General features: G+C 50.8%; 1 protein-coding gene across 4 annotated transcripts; it reads left to right on the top strand.

Moving 5' to 3' along the window:
- The first annotated feature begins 3,103 nt into the window (after nt 1-3,103).
- MFNG (MFNG O-fucosylpeptide 3-beta-N-acetylglucosaminyltransferase) lies at nt 3,104-16,433 on the top strand. Of its 4 annotated transcripts, none has more exons than XM_086887414.1 (8): nt 3,104-3,988; nt 8,566-8,614; nt 9,108-9,210; nt 9,298-9,451; nt 10,471-10,556; nt 11,825-11,990; nt 12,490-12,575; nt 13,415-16,433. In XM_086887414.1, exons 1-8 carry the CDS (start codon nt 3,650-3,652, stop codon nt 13,479-13,481), a joined length of 1,050 nt encoding a protein of 349 aa, XP_086743540.1. In that variant the 5' UTR covers nt 3,104-3,649; the 3' UTR covers nt 13,482-16,433. The 4 variants fall into 4 exon arrangements, with proteins under 4 accessions (XP_086743540.1, XP_086743542.1, XP_086743539.1 ...); XM_086887416.1 differs by having other exon boundaries at nt 3,129-3,976; XM_086887413.1 differs by having other exon boundaries at nt 3,129-3,988; nt 13,412-16,433.
- The last annotated feature ends 509 nt before the right edge of the window (nt 16,434-16,942 follow it).

The following is a 16,942-nucleotide window of genomic DNA, read 5'->3' as shown; positions in this document are numbered from 1 at the left end:
CCCGGCACAGGCAGTCCCCTGGGAGGGTGCTTGCCCTGCAGGCAAACAAAGTGGGATTCTTGTTGAGCTGATGAGAAGACAAGTCCCAAAACAAGTTCCCATTCACCCTCTCATGGATTTGGAGATTTGAATTTGCATCTTTGCTGGGGAAAAGTAGCACTTGAGTATTCAGGGAAAACACTGAGTGTGAGGCACTGTGACTCAGGGCGTGAAATTTCCTCGTGTCCCTGCTGGCACTGGGAACCAGCCCCAGCCCTGTGGCCTAGGCTGAAGAGGGTTAAAAGCAGGCCCTCCACCTTGGGTAGTCAGGCTGTGCTCCCAGCTTAGCCCTTGCTGCCCTCCCAAAGAATCACATCCCCCAGCACTTCCCTGGGCTGTCCAACCACAGGGAAAGGGAGGCAGAGGAAGGTTGCTGGGAGGCAGACTGGCACTGCCGAGCTAGCCAAGCAGCAGCAGCACTGCCTCCCCTGCTCCCAGGCTTCTTCCAGGCTCTCTCTTTATCCAGCTCAAAATCCAGCCTTAACTTGTTCTGGACGAGGGTGAGAAGTGAGGCAGAGGGCTCCAAGGCAAACATAAATGACCCTCTCTGCCCTGCACACCCCAGCCCACCTTCTTTTTACCTCCTGGGGGGGTGGCTGCCTGCTTGGAGGAATGAGTCACGGTTTAGGTAATAGGCACAATGCAATTAGCAGCCCTGGGCACCAATTACCTGCTGTAACAGCCTTGTGCAAACCCCTGTAAAGAGTCAGAGCAAGATTTCTCCCTCCAGGGAGGGGGTGGTTGAGGTGGCATATGTGTCACCCTGGGCAGTCACCAGCCTTGTCCACAGTGGCTCCCTGCCCCAGCAGAGTTTCCTGGCACCATGCTCTGTATGAGGTAGCTTTGAATTGTATTTGTAATGTCTTCTGGGGCCATCACTAAGGAGCTTGTGCCTGTGCTTCACCTGTGCCTCCCAAATGATCTCCTAAGCCAGAGCTGGGAGGTGCAGCAGGATGCCTTGGAGCTATAGAAGCTTCCTTTACAGGTGCCCGAGGCTGCTGGCATGTGGCTGGAGCACTCAGGAAGGTTAATTTCTAGTTCAGGAGCATTAGCCAGCCATGTGAGCAATCCCAGTCACACCATGTTCACATCCCTGCAGTAATGTAAGGCCTGAAGGTGAGTGACTCCCTCCATGCCCCAAATCAGTGTAAGAAAGCATCAGTATTCAAAGGGATCTAAAAATAAAACCTGCAGGGACATCTCCAGGAGATGCTCTGGAGATGTTCTTGCTTCAGGGGAAGGCAGGAGTCTTTGAGACTTAGAGAAATACAGGGGAGGAGGGAAGAGAGGTGGATTCAGTGGTTTCTTACTTACAAAAGTAGAAAGTTGTAGCCAGGGAGAGGGGCAGAGTGAGAGTGTGTCTGAGATGTGGAGAACCTGAGCACATAGGTTTTGCCCTGCAGGGAGGTCTTCCTTGTGTGCCTGGGAAGTGTCTGTGGCTGGACACACGGTGGGAGTGTGGAACAGAGGGACCCTGGCAGGCTGTCCTGCCCCTCTTTTCTAAGGCCCCATGATCTGACACGTGCATGGGGCGGGGTGTCCTTTTCCACATGGAGCCATTCCACACCCCCGCCAATTCTCCTGGGCCCAAACTTATTACTTTTTATTTTTATTTTTTTGCTATGCTGAGGTTGGATGCCCACAGCTCGTAGCTCCCTGAGGAGGCGCTCTGATTTCGGCAGCTTATGTAGAGCACTGCCATCCTGCTGTCCCCACGCCTGCTGCACAGGGAAGCTGAGATGGGGCTATGGGTATCATCCCCCCCCATCCTGGGCTGGTTGTCTCTCTGCATCCCCCTAGCTGCTCTGCAAAGTGGCCTACAGGTGGTGTGAAGGGGACTGCACGGTCACCTGCCCCATACCTAACCAGCAAAAGCATGCAGCCATCTGTGGTGCTGACCCCCGAATTTCCCTTCCATGGTGGTCTTTGTCCTTGGGAGGGGCTCTCACACCTTTTGAGGCTGTCTGATACCCCTATCCCTTGCTGGCAACCAGAGGGCTGGAAGTGAAGGTGGCTCAGTGGTGAGGGTGGGGGGTGAGGAAGGAGCTGGAGGTGCCACTTTGCTGCTGTGCCTGCAGGTCTCTGAGGTTTTCCAAAGAGAGAGGACATCCCTTTTCCTTGCCCAGGGGAAGCTACATCTTGGACAGCACGAAAGCCACAAGGGACAAGTTGCTGAGCTCAGCCCTGCTGCAGGAGGCGAGGACCTGGGTGGGATATGAAGTCAGCAGTGACACTGCACACCCCAGCCCCCCGTGCTCCCCCAGAAACGTTCAAGGCCAGGTTTGATGAGGTTCTGAGCAGCCTGGTCTAGTGGAAGGTGTCCCTGCCCGTGGCAGTGGGCTTGGAACTGGATTATCTTCAAAGTTCCTTACAACCCAAGCCATTCTGTGATTCTACAACTGAAAGGGAGGCAGTAGGCCCTTCCTCATGCTTGTGGTTGCTGGTGTACCTCTCCCTGTGGGTGTCACCGGTTCTGCAGCCACCTGGGCAGCAGGATGTCCTTGGACATCCTGGTGGGGATGTGAGATGGGGCAGAGGGTGGGGGTTCCAGGGCTGGAGGCCGAGGAAAAGGGACCTTCCGGAGCAGCGTCGTGGTTTAGGAGCTGGGTGTCAGAAGTGGGGTTCACACCCCAGCTTGAGACTCTGGGGTGTGGCGGTAGGAGGGACAGCAGGGAACACACGATCCTGCTTTGGGAAGCAAGTTGGGACTAAAAGGCAGGGACAGCAATTCAGACCCGTGTCCATAGGAAAAGTTTGGGGCTGAGGGAATTCCTGTGGAAAAATCGTTCCCAGCAAGAACAACAGAGGACCCAGCACCTTAACTTCACCAGAACCCACATCAGTGTCACCGTGCCCTCCTCTCTCAAGAGCACCGGGACGAGCAGGGCTGCAGGGATCGGTCTGAACTGTCGCAGACAAGCGGGAAAATCACTCAAGCAACAGGTCTGTCCTCCGATACCTGCCCTTCGTCACCCCGGCGGTGTTGCGGAGCGGGGATGCCCTGCGGAGACAAAGGCACTGTGGGAGGCAGGGCTCCCCCGTTCCCCCGCTCCCTGCCCGGGCTGCCGCCCCGCCCTGTGCCCGGAGGCGGGACCGGGGCTGGCCGGGAGCGGCGGGGAGCAGGTGCCGGGGCTGAGCCCCGGGTCTGCCCGCCCGCTCCCGAGCCGCTGGCCAGCTGATGGTCCAGCCTGCCCAGCCATGGCTCTGATCTCCTCCGCCGCCCTCTCCACCCCCAGCCCGGGACACTCGGCCTCTCCGTCGGGAGCAGGGATGCCGGCTGTCCTCCTGGCGGGCTGTGCCAGCCACGTGCCGTCTCCTCGGAGTATTTTCCAGGCGTGTGTCCCTGCCTCGCTGGGTCACTGAGCCCTCCGTAGTCTGTGAAAAATCACAGCCCCCCTGCTTCATCGGGATCCTTCAGGTCTGCTGACTCTTTGGCTTCCTGGTCTTTGCCCACCCTGTTCCTTGACCACATCCTGTCCAGACCTTGCTCTTGACTAACCCTGCCCTTTCGGAGGCTTCGGGAAGAGCAGGACAGCGTCACTCGGAGGTACAGGCAGAGTTTGTCCTCGTTCCGTAGGATTCTGGCTGCGGCGGCATCGCTTCGGGAGCCATGGGCCGCCGGCTCATCCACGGTGTCTCCGGAGCCGCACTCTTCCTCGCCAGCGTGGCTCTCCTCTCTGTGTGGCACCGTGGGGCTCGGGAAGCAGCTCGCTACCCAGGGCTCTGGGAGGGGATGTTGGAGAAGCCAGAGCAACAGAGAGAAGGCAGCCCAGAGGGAGTTGGTGGCAGGGGGCAGAAGGACCTCAAACTCCATCCTCCGGAGGTATACAGGAGTGAGGGCAGCCTGACGCTTGGGGACATTTTCATAGCTGTGAAGACAACCAAGAGGTTTCACCAGAGCAGGATGGAGCTGCTCCTGGACACGTGGATATCCCAGGTCAGCGAACAGGTGAGTGTGTGGGTTCTGACTAGAGAGAAGGTGTTAGTAATGGGGAAAGGATGGGGTGTCAGGGCAAGGGGATAAAATCCAGAGGAGGGAGGCTGGGCACTGTAGTGCCCCTCAGTACTTTGCCCCATTTTCTCTGTTTCTCACTTCATGTTCAGAGGGAGATGGTACCCAGCAAAATGTTTCACCAGTAACTGCTTCATGTGACAGGCTGGTGAAGACGCCGTGTCAGACTGAATGCACAGACCATCCTGTGTCTGTATGAAATGCATCTCCACCTCCTAGTGCCATGAGTTTGTTGGGTTTGGAGCTGACAGGCTCCCCTGGCCCTTTGCCAGGATGCCTACACTGTGCCTGGACACCCATTGCCCTGCAAAGGTGCAGTGCAGTGGGCAAGAGAACAAGGCAGGCAGGCTCCTGGAGGACCTCCTGTAGTTAGCCCTGCTCAACCCCCAGCACCATCAGCACAATCCATACTTTCCATTCTTGGGCAGGTGCTTTCATGTGCATGATCTTGAGGTGATGTGGGTGTGCTTTTCATTTTTTTATTTTTTTTTTTAACTGGGGCCCAATGTTTCCATCCTTTGCTAGAACAGTTTGGAGAGTTTCCTTCCTGCTAGAGAAACTGATGTGGGGCACCACATCAGTGGTGCTGTGCAAACTGGTGGGCAGGAGTACTCCCCAGAGCTCCGGTGCTTTCCTCCCTCCCTCCCTCGCAGAGCTGCTCCTCAAGAAAGAAGAAATCCTGTGGCTGCCCTGAGGGGTGTTTTTTTTTGCCTCTGCCTGTGTGTGATGGGTGCCTATAAGGCAAATTCAGGCCCCAGCGAGGAAGGGGGACGGGGGTGGACGTACTGGGTAGGAGAGTGCCTGAAGCAATGCAGAGTTTTCTGGGTAAGGGTGGTTTTCCATTTCATGGTGCTGCAACTGTCTGGTCTGCTGCGGTCGTCACAGGAAGCCGTGTCCTATTTTGAGCACGCTTCCTCTCCTGGCTGCGTGTCCCTCTCACCATCTCAGATGCCCTTCTTCCTCCTCCAGATGCACTTCTCCTCTCTGGCCTGCTCCAGCCCAGCAGCTCCTTGGAGAGGCCAAACCCAACTGCATGGCTGCACTGGCATTAGGATATTGCTCCTGGGGCCTTCCCAGTGGGTTTTGAAGGAGCAATTCGGCTGTCCCTCCTTTGTTTGATAAATCAGTGCCTGGTCATTCTGCTGATGACAGGAATTAGATACTAGCTCCCCAGATTCATCTGATCCCCTCTGGCATGCAAGTGATGTCCAAACCTTGGAAGAGGTGTTGAATTTCCCATGCAGCTGCCAGCCTCTGGAAAACTACACAGACTGAGCAGGAATGTAGGAAGGAAGGGGTAGAATGGGAGTGTCACTCATTTTTAAACAGAGTTTTTTCAGTGTTATCAATTTTCGTTGCAAGCTCAGTATTTTCCTCCTTCCTCCTCAATTTTTGTTGTTTTTCTTCTGCTTTTTATATGAAATGGCTTTGAGGGAAGTGGGGTAGGAGCAGAAAGGGAGATAAAGAGAAGTACGTAAAAATCAAAACCTTTTTTTTTAATATATTCCTGCTTAAGGGTTTTTTTAAGTTTACAGGAAAGGGTTAGTTTTAGAAAATTTGACAATATAGAAAACCTTGCTTAGCAAAAAAAAGGACAGCTTTCAATTTGCAAAGAACATTTAATTGTTGTGGGGAAAAGAATAGTGCACCCGACCTCCTATTAGTGAGTCCTTATGGAGAGACACAGGCTTTAGGAGCCAGTCCTGGAGAAATTCAGGTCTCTGAAGTCCTGATGTGCAGAGGCTGCTTTCTCCTAGGGCTGATCCAGCAACTGACGTCTCACTTGCCCTTAATCATGGCTGGAGACCAATTCAGTGAGTCTTTCTCCACCAGTAGCCAGCAGGGAAATTTTAGCAGCTGGCTGTGTTGCTGATGCCAAGCCTGGCTTCAGAGCTGGAGAACTGCATGGTTTCCTCCTGGAAGAAGCAACCCAGACCTCCCAGGTCAGGCTTAGGTGACTGTAACAGGAGGCAGGAACAGCTGTGGTTTTAATGGCAAGGACAGACTGTATGGGAGCTGAATTAAAAATCCTCTGTTTGGGTAGAAAATAAGAGAGGGAGAGATTGTCTCTGCAAATGCTCTGTTTAATCTGAAATCATGCAGTTGGTGAGAGATGGGGAAGTGGGAGATGGGCACTCTTTGCTGGACCATGCTCTGCCTCTTGAGAACTGATCCATGACAAACTTCCCACTGGAGATTGATGTGAAAGGCCTTTTCCTCATCAAAAGCCTAATCTAAATAGAAGTGGGGGTTCTGATGACTGTTTAGCTGGGTGGAATCTTGGAGTGACTTACACTCCTGGCCCCAGTAGTTTTGATGGAGATAAGTCCAGCTTTCTGTGGTTTGGTAATGTGAACTGTTTCTAGCACTTCCCCTCCTTTTGGAAGCCCCCACACCCAGCCAGTTGAAATAAAACCTTTGAATGGCCCATCCTGAACTTGTTTTCAGATTTTCAGTGATGTGAACGCACCACAGATTTTGAATCTGTTTTCTGTGCAGGACACAACAGTAATCCTGCTGATGTGTTTGCATTTTGGAGAGGGTTTCTTCAAAGAAAAGGGGTACCCTGGGAACCTAGGCGATGAACATGGCCCTGGATTGTCAGGTTCCATATCTTTATTCCCTTTTCCTAGTTTTTTATTGCTAGGCTATTTCCCCAGTTTGGGCTGAGGAGGTCTCAAAGTCTAGTGTTCATCCATTGCCTGAGCTCTAATGTTCATGAAGAGTTGCCAGGAAAATCTGCTTGACACAGTGGTTCCCTATCACTGCTGGCACTGCTGTCCAGCAGACATCCTTTCCTACATAGACATCTTTCCCACTCCAGAATGGAGGGATACTTTCTGTGCTTCGTCTCTGGCAGCAACTGCTGTTCCAGGTTTCCCACTCTCAGGGTTGTGAGGGATGGAGAGAGAAGGATGGAGGCAGCTGCATGTGCTATTGTGATTTTCTTTTGCATTTCTTGAGCAAAGACAGGTGTGCCATAGAGATCAGAGTTAGAAAGTGCCAGAAAAATCATACTTGCCTAGTCCCCACACTCATATTTCCCATTTTCCAGTTATTTTGGACAGTCTGGTGTTGCCTGTGGTGACGGTGTACTTTTATCCTTGGGTTCCACAGAAACGTGTTGGATGTCTGCAAAAAAAAGCCCATTTCCCATCTTGCATCAAGAGAAAACTGGGAACCTCAGAATATTTTTACAAGAAAATTTGGAAAATGTGCAGATTGCTATTTTAAGCCAATCAAATGAGATGTTTGTTAGACACGTGGTATCTAGTTGGTTTTATATCTGTGAGCAAGTAATTTCCAGCAATAACATTTCTTGGTTTTTTGTTTGTTTTTTTTTAATGAAAATGTCAGAAAGTTTCAATGGTTTCAGATTTTGTTTTTCTTAAGATGAAAACATTTGTCAGAGTGGAAATTTCTAACTCTGACGTGCTGGCAAGAGAAATCCCATGCTGCTGACAGTCCCTGCCTTGCCTGAAGGTTGTGATATGGTCCCCTGACCCAGAGCAGTTCCCTTACCTGAAGACTTAGTTAATTACTTCTTGAAAGTGGTTTTAACTAAGTGACTTTATTGGTGGGGCGGGGTAGGAATGTGTGCATGCTCCATTGCTGCAGCTCAGCTCTTGGAGGGTAATTCACCAAGCACTGTAGCTCATCCATCTGAGATCACAAATGTCCTGCTGTCTCTGCTTGGGCCAGGTGATCTCTGAGGGTCCTTCATTGCCTTATTTTCACGTACACAGCTTTTCTCCTGCTGTGTCCTCTAGATAGGGATCCATCTCCCAAATGCTGAGTGGGTGTGGGGAGATGTAGAGACTCGTGTCTCCCTGCCAGAGCCTTTGGGGAGCAGTGCTGGCTGCTGGAGCTGTTGTCTGCCTGCCTTGTTCCCTTTGTGCCTGCGCAGGTGCTGTGTTTAACCAGCCTGTGGGCAGCTGGTGGGGAGACTGTTTATGGCTCGCGACTCCTTTTTCATTTCATGAAAGCTCATTTTCTGCTTGAGGAAAGCTTTTCTCCACCAGCCCTGATCCTCGCCTGGCTCTGAGGAGGGGGAGATGTGCCACATAATGGCAGCAAGGGGGATTAGAGGAGCCTGAGAGTGGAGGAAGAGGAGGAGGTGGTGGCAGAAAGTGGCAGGGGGCTGTGCACACTTCACACACAAGCAGATGTTCTTTTAACCCAAGCATAATTTAACCACAATGCTTTAATTTTTCTACCACTGACACCAATTCCAGGGCTTCCTCGCCCCCTCGCTCAGCGTCATGGGACCCCTGTTCCCCAGGCAGTGGGGTGGGAGGGAAAATGAAGCCACACAAGCGCTGATGGTTGTGCCCTGCAGGAAGGGGGAGCACAGCCATCCTTCTGATCATCTGCTGCCTGGGAGTGGGTACAGCAGCAGAGGATGGAGTGGGGTAACCATGTCAAGTGTGTCCAGCTGTGGGAGGAAGAGGTGGGCAGCCAGGAACAGCACCAGCTCCATCCCTGACAGCAATCTCTTCTCCTTGTTTCCCCAGACCTACATCTTCACTGATGAAGAAGACGGTGCCTTGAAAAGCAGAATGGGTAATGACCTGTCCTATGACACCACCTTTCTACTCCACCTCCAGCCACTGAACTGCCCTGGCCTTGAGAGGGGTCTGGTGTGAGGGCTGGCTGTCCTGCCCCAGCAGTGCCCATCAAAACACACCCCTTGCCGTGTTTCCAGTGGTGGTGTGGCTTAACCCAGGGCATGCAGTTGACTGGAGGAAGAGTGCTCTCTGCTTTAAAGCATCCATGGGCAGAAGCAGCACATGACAGAGTCCCTCAACCTCTGCAACATGGTTGGCAAGGTGGAAGTGTGGATGGCAGGCATCCTAGTCTTGGCCAAGTTGCTTAGCTTTGTCCAGGTTTCATCCCCTGGTAGGGGAAGGAGTGGAACCCATGTTGCTGTGGGCTTGGATGCCTTTTGGGGGGCCATGAGGAGACTGTCTGTGAACAAACCCCTTCCCTCCTGCCCAGATGTCCTCCCTGTGACCGTGCAAAGTGGGCTGGCTCTGAGCTTTCCCTCCTCTGGCAGGTGGCCATGTGATCTTCACCAACTGCTCTGCTGAGCACAGCCACCTGGCCCTGTCCTGCAAGATGGCTGCAGAGTTCGACACCTTCCTGGCCAGCGGCCTGAGGTGAGGCAGGGCTGCCGTGGGGGGACCCCCGAGAGCAAGAGGCACCCTCCTCACCACGAACTTCTTGTGTCTTCCTGTCTGCCCCAGCTGGTTTTGCCACTTGGATGATGACAACTACCTGAACCCTCGGGCGCTCCTGAAGCTCTTGTCCTCTTATGCGGAGACATGGGATGTTTACTTGGGCAAACCCAGCCTGAACCGACCCATCTGGGCCTCTGAAACGCTGCCAAACAACCAGACGGTACAGCCCGTGGTGGTGGTGTGGGGGCAGTGGGTTGTTCTGGTGCTCTGGCTCACATTTGTTATGGCTTAACCCCACCAGCAGCCAAGCCCCATGCAGCTGCTCACTCACTCCCCCACCAGAGGGAGTGGGCAAAAGGTAGAAAACCTGGGTTAAGATAAAGAAAGGGAAAGCAAAAGCCATGTACACAAGCAAAGTAAAACAAGGAATTGAATCACTGCTTCCCATGGGCAAGCAGGTCTTTAGTCACCTCCAGAGGCCCACCACACATCGTGGTGACTTGGGGAGACAAACACCATCATCACTCCAAATGTTCCCCCCTTCCTGCTTCTCCTCTCACTTTATATATATACTAACATGGTGCCATATGGGCTGGAAAATCCCTTTGGTCAGTTGGGGTCACCAGTCCCAGCAGTGTTTCCTCCCAGCCTCCCCTGCATCCCCAGTTTCCTCACCAGTGGGTCAGTATGAATAGCAGAAAAGGCTCTGTGTAAACCCTGCTTAGCAATAGCAAAAACATCTCTGTATCGTCAACTCTGTGTTCAGCACAAATCCAAAACACAGCCCCACACCAGCCACTGTGAAGAAAGTTAACTCTACCCACCCTGGCCAAAACCAGCACAGTATTGCAAGGAGAGCCAGGTCCCAGGAGCAATGGCAACAGCTGAAAACTTGCCATCTTGTCTGAACATGGCTTTAGGTGTTGACTAAGTTTGATCATCCAAGGGGCAGTCCCACATTGCTGCTGTGCCTTTGGGTACTTGTCTGACAGGACACAAGCCTGCCCTAGGCACCCCACCTGTTGCTGCCAGCAGGAGCAACTGGCTGTTCCAGTTATGAGGAAGTGAAAATCCATGCTGTACTGCCAGCAAGTCCTTCTGGGCAGCAGTCAGGGGGCTGGGGTGACAATAGGGCTGTGTTTGTCCTGACATCAAGGCTGGGTTTCCAGCATTCCCACCTCTGGGAGTATGGTACTGTCTGAGCCTCTGCCACTGATTTTCTCTGCTGTTTCTCTCTAGAAACCCGTGCACTTCTGGTTTGCCACGGGAGGGGCTGGGTTCTGCATCAGCCGCGAGCTGGCAAGGAAGATGGTGCCCTGGGCCAGGTGAGCTGGGAAGTGTGGGAGCCTTTGGGGATGAGCAACATGCACATTAATTCCTGGCCGTGTCAGACCTGGATTTGTGCCTGTGGTGTTTGCAGAGGTGCAGAGTGCCACGTGCTGCACGTCTGCAAGATGTGAGACTGGAGGAAGGATGTAGTGGCTGGGTCTGCCAACTGATTGAAAACTGGCAAGAGCAGGCACATCAGGAAACAAGGTCACAGGATGATGCGTGCCTCTCTCCCCATCTCCTTAAGGCTCTTGCTTACTCCCCACACTCCTTCCCATCCCTTTCAGCTTCAAATGACTCTTTTCCCATCTGCCTATCTCATCTCCCCTTCATCAGTCTCTTTCCAGCTTTCTGTACCTCCCTCCTGAGCTCATTTTCTGTTCCCTCACCCCACACCCTCTTTGGCTTCAGGTGTCCACTGTCATTTCCTCAGCCTGATGCATGGAAACAGAGGTAGGTCCCAAGGTCGTGTTATCCCAGCCTAGAACAGGATGATGTATTCCAGGATGCCCTAGCTTATACCACAGGCACGTACACTGGTAGCCATTGGCTGTGCCAGCCTTAACCAGATCTGAGCATACCCAGAAGGACAGATCTGATCCACGCCAGCTGGCTGCTTTAGCCAAAGCCCATGAAGTGTGTTTTAAGGTAGACCCACTCAAGAGGATGATCTGTGATCTAGGGTAAAGTGGAAGTGACATAGGTAGACAATGCCTAACCTGGCATAAAGTCTGCCACTACTGTTTTTAAAATGCTTAAAACACTTTTAAGTTTGCTGGGGGTTGTTGTAGTAGACAGTGCTTTACACTGTGTAAATTCCAATTCCAGAAGCCTTAAAATTTGGTTTAGCCTGTCATCAAAAAGTGGCCAAGTATGTGGTGTTACGTTACAGTAGATGGCTTATCCAAGCTGCATGTCCTGTTTTTTCTTCCTCCTGGACCTGGCCATGTGCTCCCACTGTTTCTCTTGTCTGACTGACTCCCCCACCAGGGGTGCAGTGCACTTCACCAAACATGTTGAGAAATGCCTCAGTGAAGCTGAGTCTGTCAGCATCAGTTTACCAAGAACTTGGATTATGTATCAGGGACAGCATGGCTGGGAATGCTGAAAGAGCAAACCCATTCCCAAATATTTGCAGCTGGAACTTGGGGATTTTGTGCCTGGTTACAGGATTTACCCTGGTTTTTAGTAATCTCCTGCCCAAATGGATGCCCACATCTGCCCCTACCCTTTTCCTAACCCGTGCAGCCCTGCTCTCTTCCAGTGGCAGGAACTTCCTGAGCACTTCCGAGCTCATCCGCCTGCCGGATGACTGCACCGTGGGTTACATCATCGAGTGCAAAGTCGGTGGGCAGCTGATTCCCAATACACTCTTCCACTCCCACCTGGAGAACCTGCAGCTCATCCCCACCTCTCAGCTTGTGCAGCAGGTGAGGAGGGGAAAGGAAGCAAGAGGGAGGTGTGTGAGGAAGGAGAAGTGGAGGAGAGCTTACAGGCACGTTGTTGCACTGATGTGCATTGAATCAATCATCCCCTCTTCCGGGCAGGCTTTCCTGACAAATGCCTCTTTGAAATAAGGAGCAGATGTTGCCTGCAGCACGGTTGGCAGTCATGATGCCCTGGGATCAGTGGTGGGGGAGCACTGTATGGGGAGTGATGGGAGGATTGAGGGCATCCCTGGGAGAATGTGGTACAAGGACAAGGAGAAATGATGATTGGGAAAGGGCCTTTGACATGGCACTGTGTCTGCCTTGCAAAGGACTAGTAGGGTGGACCATCATGGGAAGAAGGAAGATGGGAGAGATGTGGAAGATAGAGGCTAAGCCAGCAGAGAAAGAGCTAGAATGGGAGTTTTCGTCATCCACAGCAAATTCCTGGCTCCTGAACTCATCTCATTTTCTCTACTCCTTTCTCACCACTACTTTGTAGGTCACCCTCAGCTATGGTGTGTTTGAGAACAAACTCAATGTCATTGAGCTCAGCGGCCCCTTCTCGCCCCAGGAGGATCCCTCAAGGTATGGGGCATGAGTGCTGTGGGTGTTGCTGCTGTGTGAGCCCTCAGACAACAGGCTGGGAGGGGGAGGCAGCCCAAAGGGGTGCAGGAGGGCTGCAGGGAGGGACAGAAACCTTACAGCCCCATGCCTTGTTGGGTGAGGGGCACCCCAGCATTAATCTGTTTGTGAACGCTTATAAACTTTGCAAACCTTTTTGGGTGAGTGGGAAGAAATGAAGCATTCAAAACATTTTATTTGGACAACGCCTAAGCCAAAAGTATTGCTGTTTATTTCCCATTTTGAGGCTGAACAAGCTAACCTTTTACCTCAGGGACAGGAACAGAAATGGTCTTTTAAACTCAGGAAAGGAAATTCTGCTTGTTTTTTCATTTTATGCTTTGCTGAGAAAACTGAAGGGAAAAAAGAAAAAGGTTCACTTCAGGCTGACTGCAAACAAAACTGTTCTTTGATTTACCTTCTTCTCTTTGAGTGAACAAACCTAAAGTTGTTATTTGCAGAGCATGAGTAGGAAGATCCTGGCTGGAGATAGCAGGGGTGGGAAGCAGCTAGGTGATGAAAAGAGCATCAAGAGAACCATGTAGCAGGGGCTGCTGCAGTGCCCATCTCCCTGATTAGGGTGAGCTGTGGGCTTGGGCTCCATGGGCTAGAGCTGGATTTGGGTATCAGAGGGAGGCTTTGCTGAGAAAAGACATTTTAGGGTGAACAGCCAGTCCTGAGCTCTGTGGTGCAGGGTGGGTAGCTGATGTGGAATGGGGGTGTGAGGGAGAGGTCTTCCATCTTCCAGCTGTGTGCTGGTGTAAAAACTGTCCTCTGACCTTACTTTGCTTTTTCCCCAGCAGGTTTCGATCCCTCCACTGCCACCTCTACCCTGACACTTCCTGGTGCCTGCAGGCTGTTGGCTGGTGATGCCTGAGCCCCAGCTACAGCAGATCCAGGTGACACCCTGGAGGGAGTGGGAGACTGAAGAAGCTTGGTGCTCCCAATTTCACCTTCGCTGTGGTGGTTTTGGGGCTTTCTTGTGCCTCGCTCAATACCGGTGACACCGGACAAGAGACAAGGTCTGATCCAAAGATGGCTAAGATGGGCTGGACACATGAATGAGCTTCTCAGCTGTGCTGGGCTGTGTGCAAGGGATGGCAGCAGTGTGCCTTCTGAGCACATTGAGGATGGGACAGTGACTGCTGGCCACCTGGGTAGAGATGAGGACTTGCTGCTGCTGCTCTGTGCCCTGGCTGGCAATCTTGCTGGATTGGAAGGGCCCTGTGTGTTTATACCTGGTATATATATATATATATGTATGTATACCAGCTCCTGGTGGGTGGCAGCACGTCATGGCTCCAGACTCTGTGAGCAGGGCCTCTTCCTTCATATCCGTGCTTTCTCTACTGCCCACACTTGCAGCCACAGACCTGCTGGGTCTCTGCATAGTCAAAGTCTATAGAAATGGAAAATGTGACCATTTCTGTGCTGAATGAATCCTGGAGGAGCATAGTCCTTGCTCAACAGAGGGGAGATGGGCAAGAAGTACAAAGAATTAGGAATTCCCTTCTCTGCTGGGACAAAAGGGAGGGCATGGTGTAAGGGAGCCAGGAGGAAACTGAGTGAGATGGGGATGGTTCCTGCATTGAATGTTGAGGGTTTGATCTTGTATGGTGCTGCATTATTCCTCTCCTTTTACCTTCTTGATGTGGGGTCAGGATAATCTCTTGCTCTAATTACCAACCTGTCGTCTGAGATTAGACTCCAGCTCCTATCTGTGAGAAGAGACATAAAGGATTAGAACTGCCTGAAAGAGAGGAGAAAGGAAGAGATGGAGAAGGAGCGCTTAGGAGCGGATTAGAGGTTACAGCTTTATAATCTTTTCTGTCCCCAACCAAAAAAATTGAGTCATGAAGGAATGGAAACAGCAAGGCAAAGAGCTTTTTATCTCTGGGGGTCTTTCCTCCAGATGCTAATAGCGGCTTTCTGCCTTCCTGCTCTCCCTGCTGAGCGCAACAGGGGGAAGGAGTGGACCCAAACAGGCTACGAGGTTTCTGCCATGTCTGTGAAGGGTTCTTTTCTCAATACAGTGCCCAGTGTGAAAGCTGGGCAATGGTCCTTGCTGGGGAATGAACTTTGGCATCATTTTGTCCTTGTACCCACAGTTAAGTGGCTGGGGGAGGGTTTTTCAGGAAAAGCTGGAAGGCAAAAGAGGCTGTTTTAAATGGCAGGTGGTGCCACAAACAGGTATTTTTCTTGAAAGAGCATTTCAAAACAGACTGCTGGGATCTGTGAGAGATCCTGTAATCTCCAGATGAAAGGACAAATGCCCTTTCTCTAAAGAGCTGCTCAGCTTTGATGCTGCTGATGTGACTAAGCCTGCTGCTGGTGGGCTGGAAGAGCCAAAGGGGACTGTCACTGTGGCTCTGCTGTTTTGAAAACTGGCCACTTTGTCACCTCCTTCCACCCCCAAGCACCAACATCTCCTACACAGCGCACACAAAGTTTAAAGGAAAGGCGTCAGAAAGACCTTCCACCTCTGCAAAGGGGGAATCTAGAAAGGAACAAGCACTTTAATTTCTGGAAAAAAACAGAAGGCAGGAGCCTGTAGAGCTGTTTTTCAACCTGGTCATTCTTACTGGCATTTAGTCAGCTTGTGTAGCAGCACACATCCTTGCTTTCTTCTGTTGCACAACAGGCCTTTGAAGTAGAAGCTCATCCTGAGCAGGCACAGGAGCGAGCTGATGCCAGAGACCATTCCTTGAGTTGTGGAAAGCCCTTGGCTCACGTGGCTATGCCAGCCAAGAATCTGCATGGCACAAAACAGAGAAACAGCTGTTGGAAGAGAGTTGCAGCACCAGAAAGTCCTGCCCCACAGTGGCTGGGCTTGAACGCAACCAGAAGATGAAATACAGTTTTGTGAGAAAGAATGAGTTTTCAAGAGAAACCTACACTACTTGGATATATCATTTTTCCCTATTCATCTTTTCAGCTGATGTTAATAGAGACTTTGAGCTAAAAAGCTGGTCCTGTCTGTAGATGTCCTGGTGACAATCAGAGCAAAATGCAATTCATGTGAGGAAACTGGTACAGCGGCTTCACTTCCCTGGGGTAAAAGCAAAGCAGAGAAACTGAAAGCTTGCTTTGGATCCTGGATTCAGTTGGTCTGAATTGACCTGGTGCCTTTTGCATGGCTGAAGATCAGATGTTTAATGGGTTGAATCCTTGAGTGGCTGCATGGGGACCTGTTTAAGACTGGGTTTCATTGCTGGAGCAGTTAAGTGCCACTTTTGTGGAAAATGTCTTGTCTCATAAGGAAACAGAACAGATGAGAAGATGTCTGGGGCAGGGCAGCTCTTGGGCTGTAGAGAAATGAATGACAGAAAAGTCCTGCTATGCCTGTGACGACAGTACTCTGGAAAGAAAATAGCTTCTGAGTCGACAAAAGAAACCAGGTTTTCTCTAAGAACAGAGAGACAGCTTAATGGGACGTTCACCACATGAAATCTGATCAACGCTAAAACATGAGTTAAAATTAGTTTCAGGAATGGTTCCTGCCCCTGGGGCTTGCTGTCAGATGTTGTGGTTTTACAATCTCATTTTCCTAGTTTATTAAAATGTTTAGCTGCTTGGGAAAATGAGAAACAATCTCATGTGAAACTTTTCAGGGGGCTGTCTTTTTTTATTCTCTTTCTCTTGATATAACAAAGATTTTGGAAAGGTTCCGCTGGGTCTATTAAATTTGTATTTTCTCTTTTTTTCTTTCTTTTTTTTTTTTTTTTAACCTTTCTCTAGCTCACACTTCCTTTTCTCATTGCAGGGGAAAAAGGGGTAAAAAAAAAAAAAAAGCCCTCTCCCAAGAATAAAAAGGAATGGAGACATGGTCTTTATATTTTACTGGGAAAAATGGGGTCAAAGTCAAGGGTGTTGGCATGACCCTGCTGTTGTACAACATTAAGTGTAGTTCAAGGTTTCAAGTACAGACACCTCTGCCTGCCCAACGCCATAGCAACCAACACTATTAATGATGTTTAAACTGTGTACTGAAAATTCAGAAAAAGGAGAAGGAGGGGAAAAAAAAAAAAAAAAAGCAGTTACAGTATTTGAAATGTAAAATATTAAGTAAGGCTTTCATGTTAACAATATCTTTTCTTCACTTTCCCCTTAGCGTGAAGATTTTTTATAAGAAGAGCCCTATTTGACAGTGCAAAAAAAATGCTAATGATATCCTTTCTTTAGGGGGAAAGAGAAGTTAGTTGAAATAGGTGGGAAACTGCAGTTGTTGCTAAAGACTTGAAGGGGAGAGAGAGAAGAATAGCAACACTAGACAATGGTTCTGTCTCTGGTGCCAACTCCTCTTAACAGCTCTGCTGCCAAAGAAAAACAGA

The sequence above is a fragment of the Cyanistes caeruleus genome, chromosome 4, assembly GCF_971803275.1.
Source record: "Cyanistes caeruleus chromosome 4, bCyaCae1.hap1.1, whole genome shotgun sequence".
In the NCBI taxonomy this organism is placed as follows: Eukaryota; Metazoa; Chordata; class Aves; order Passeriformes; family Paridae; genus Cyanistes; species Cyanistes caeruleus.
This window is presented reverse-complemented; position numbering and strand designations above follow the sequence as displayed.

Bases quoted from the DNA above. Each gene is read 5' to 3' on its own strand.
- MFNG (XM_086887413.1), top strand. From the start codon at position 3,650: ATGGGCCGCCGGCTCATCCACGGTGTCTCCGGAGCCGCACTCTTCCTC. The intron at 8,615-9,107 runs GTAATGACCTGT...CTCCTCTGGCAG, and splicing joins TGCCTTGAAAAGCAGAATGG to GTGGCCATGTGATCTTCACC. The intron at 11,991-12,489 runs GTGAGGAGGGGA...ACTACTTTGTAG, and splicing joins CCTCTCAGCTTGTGCAGCAG to GTCACCCTCAGCTATGGTGT.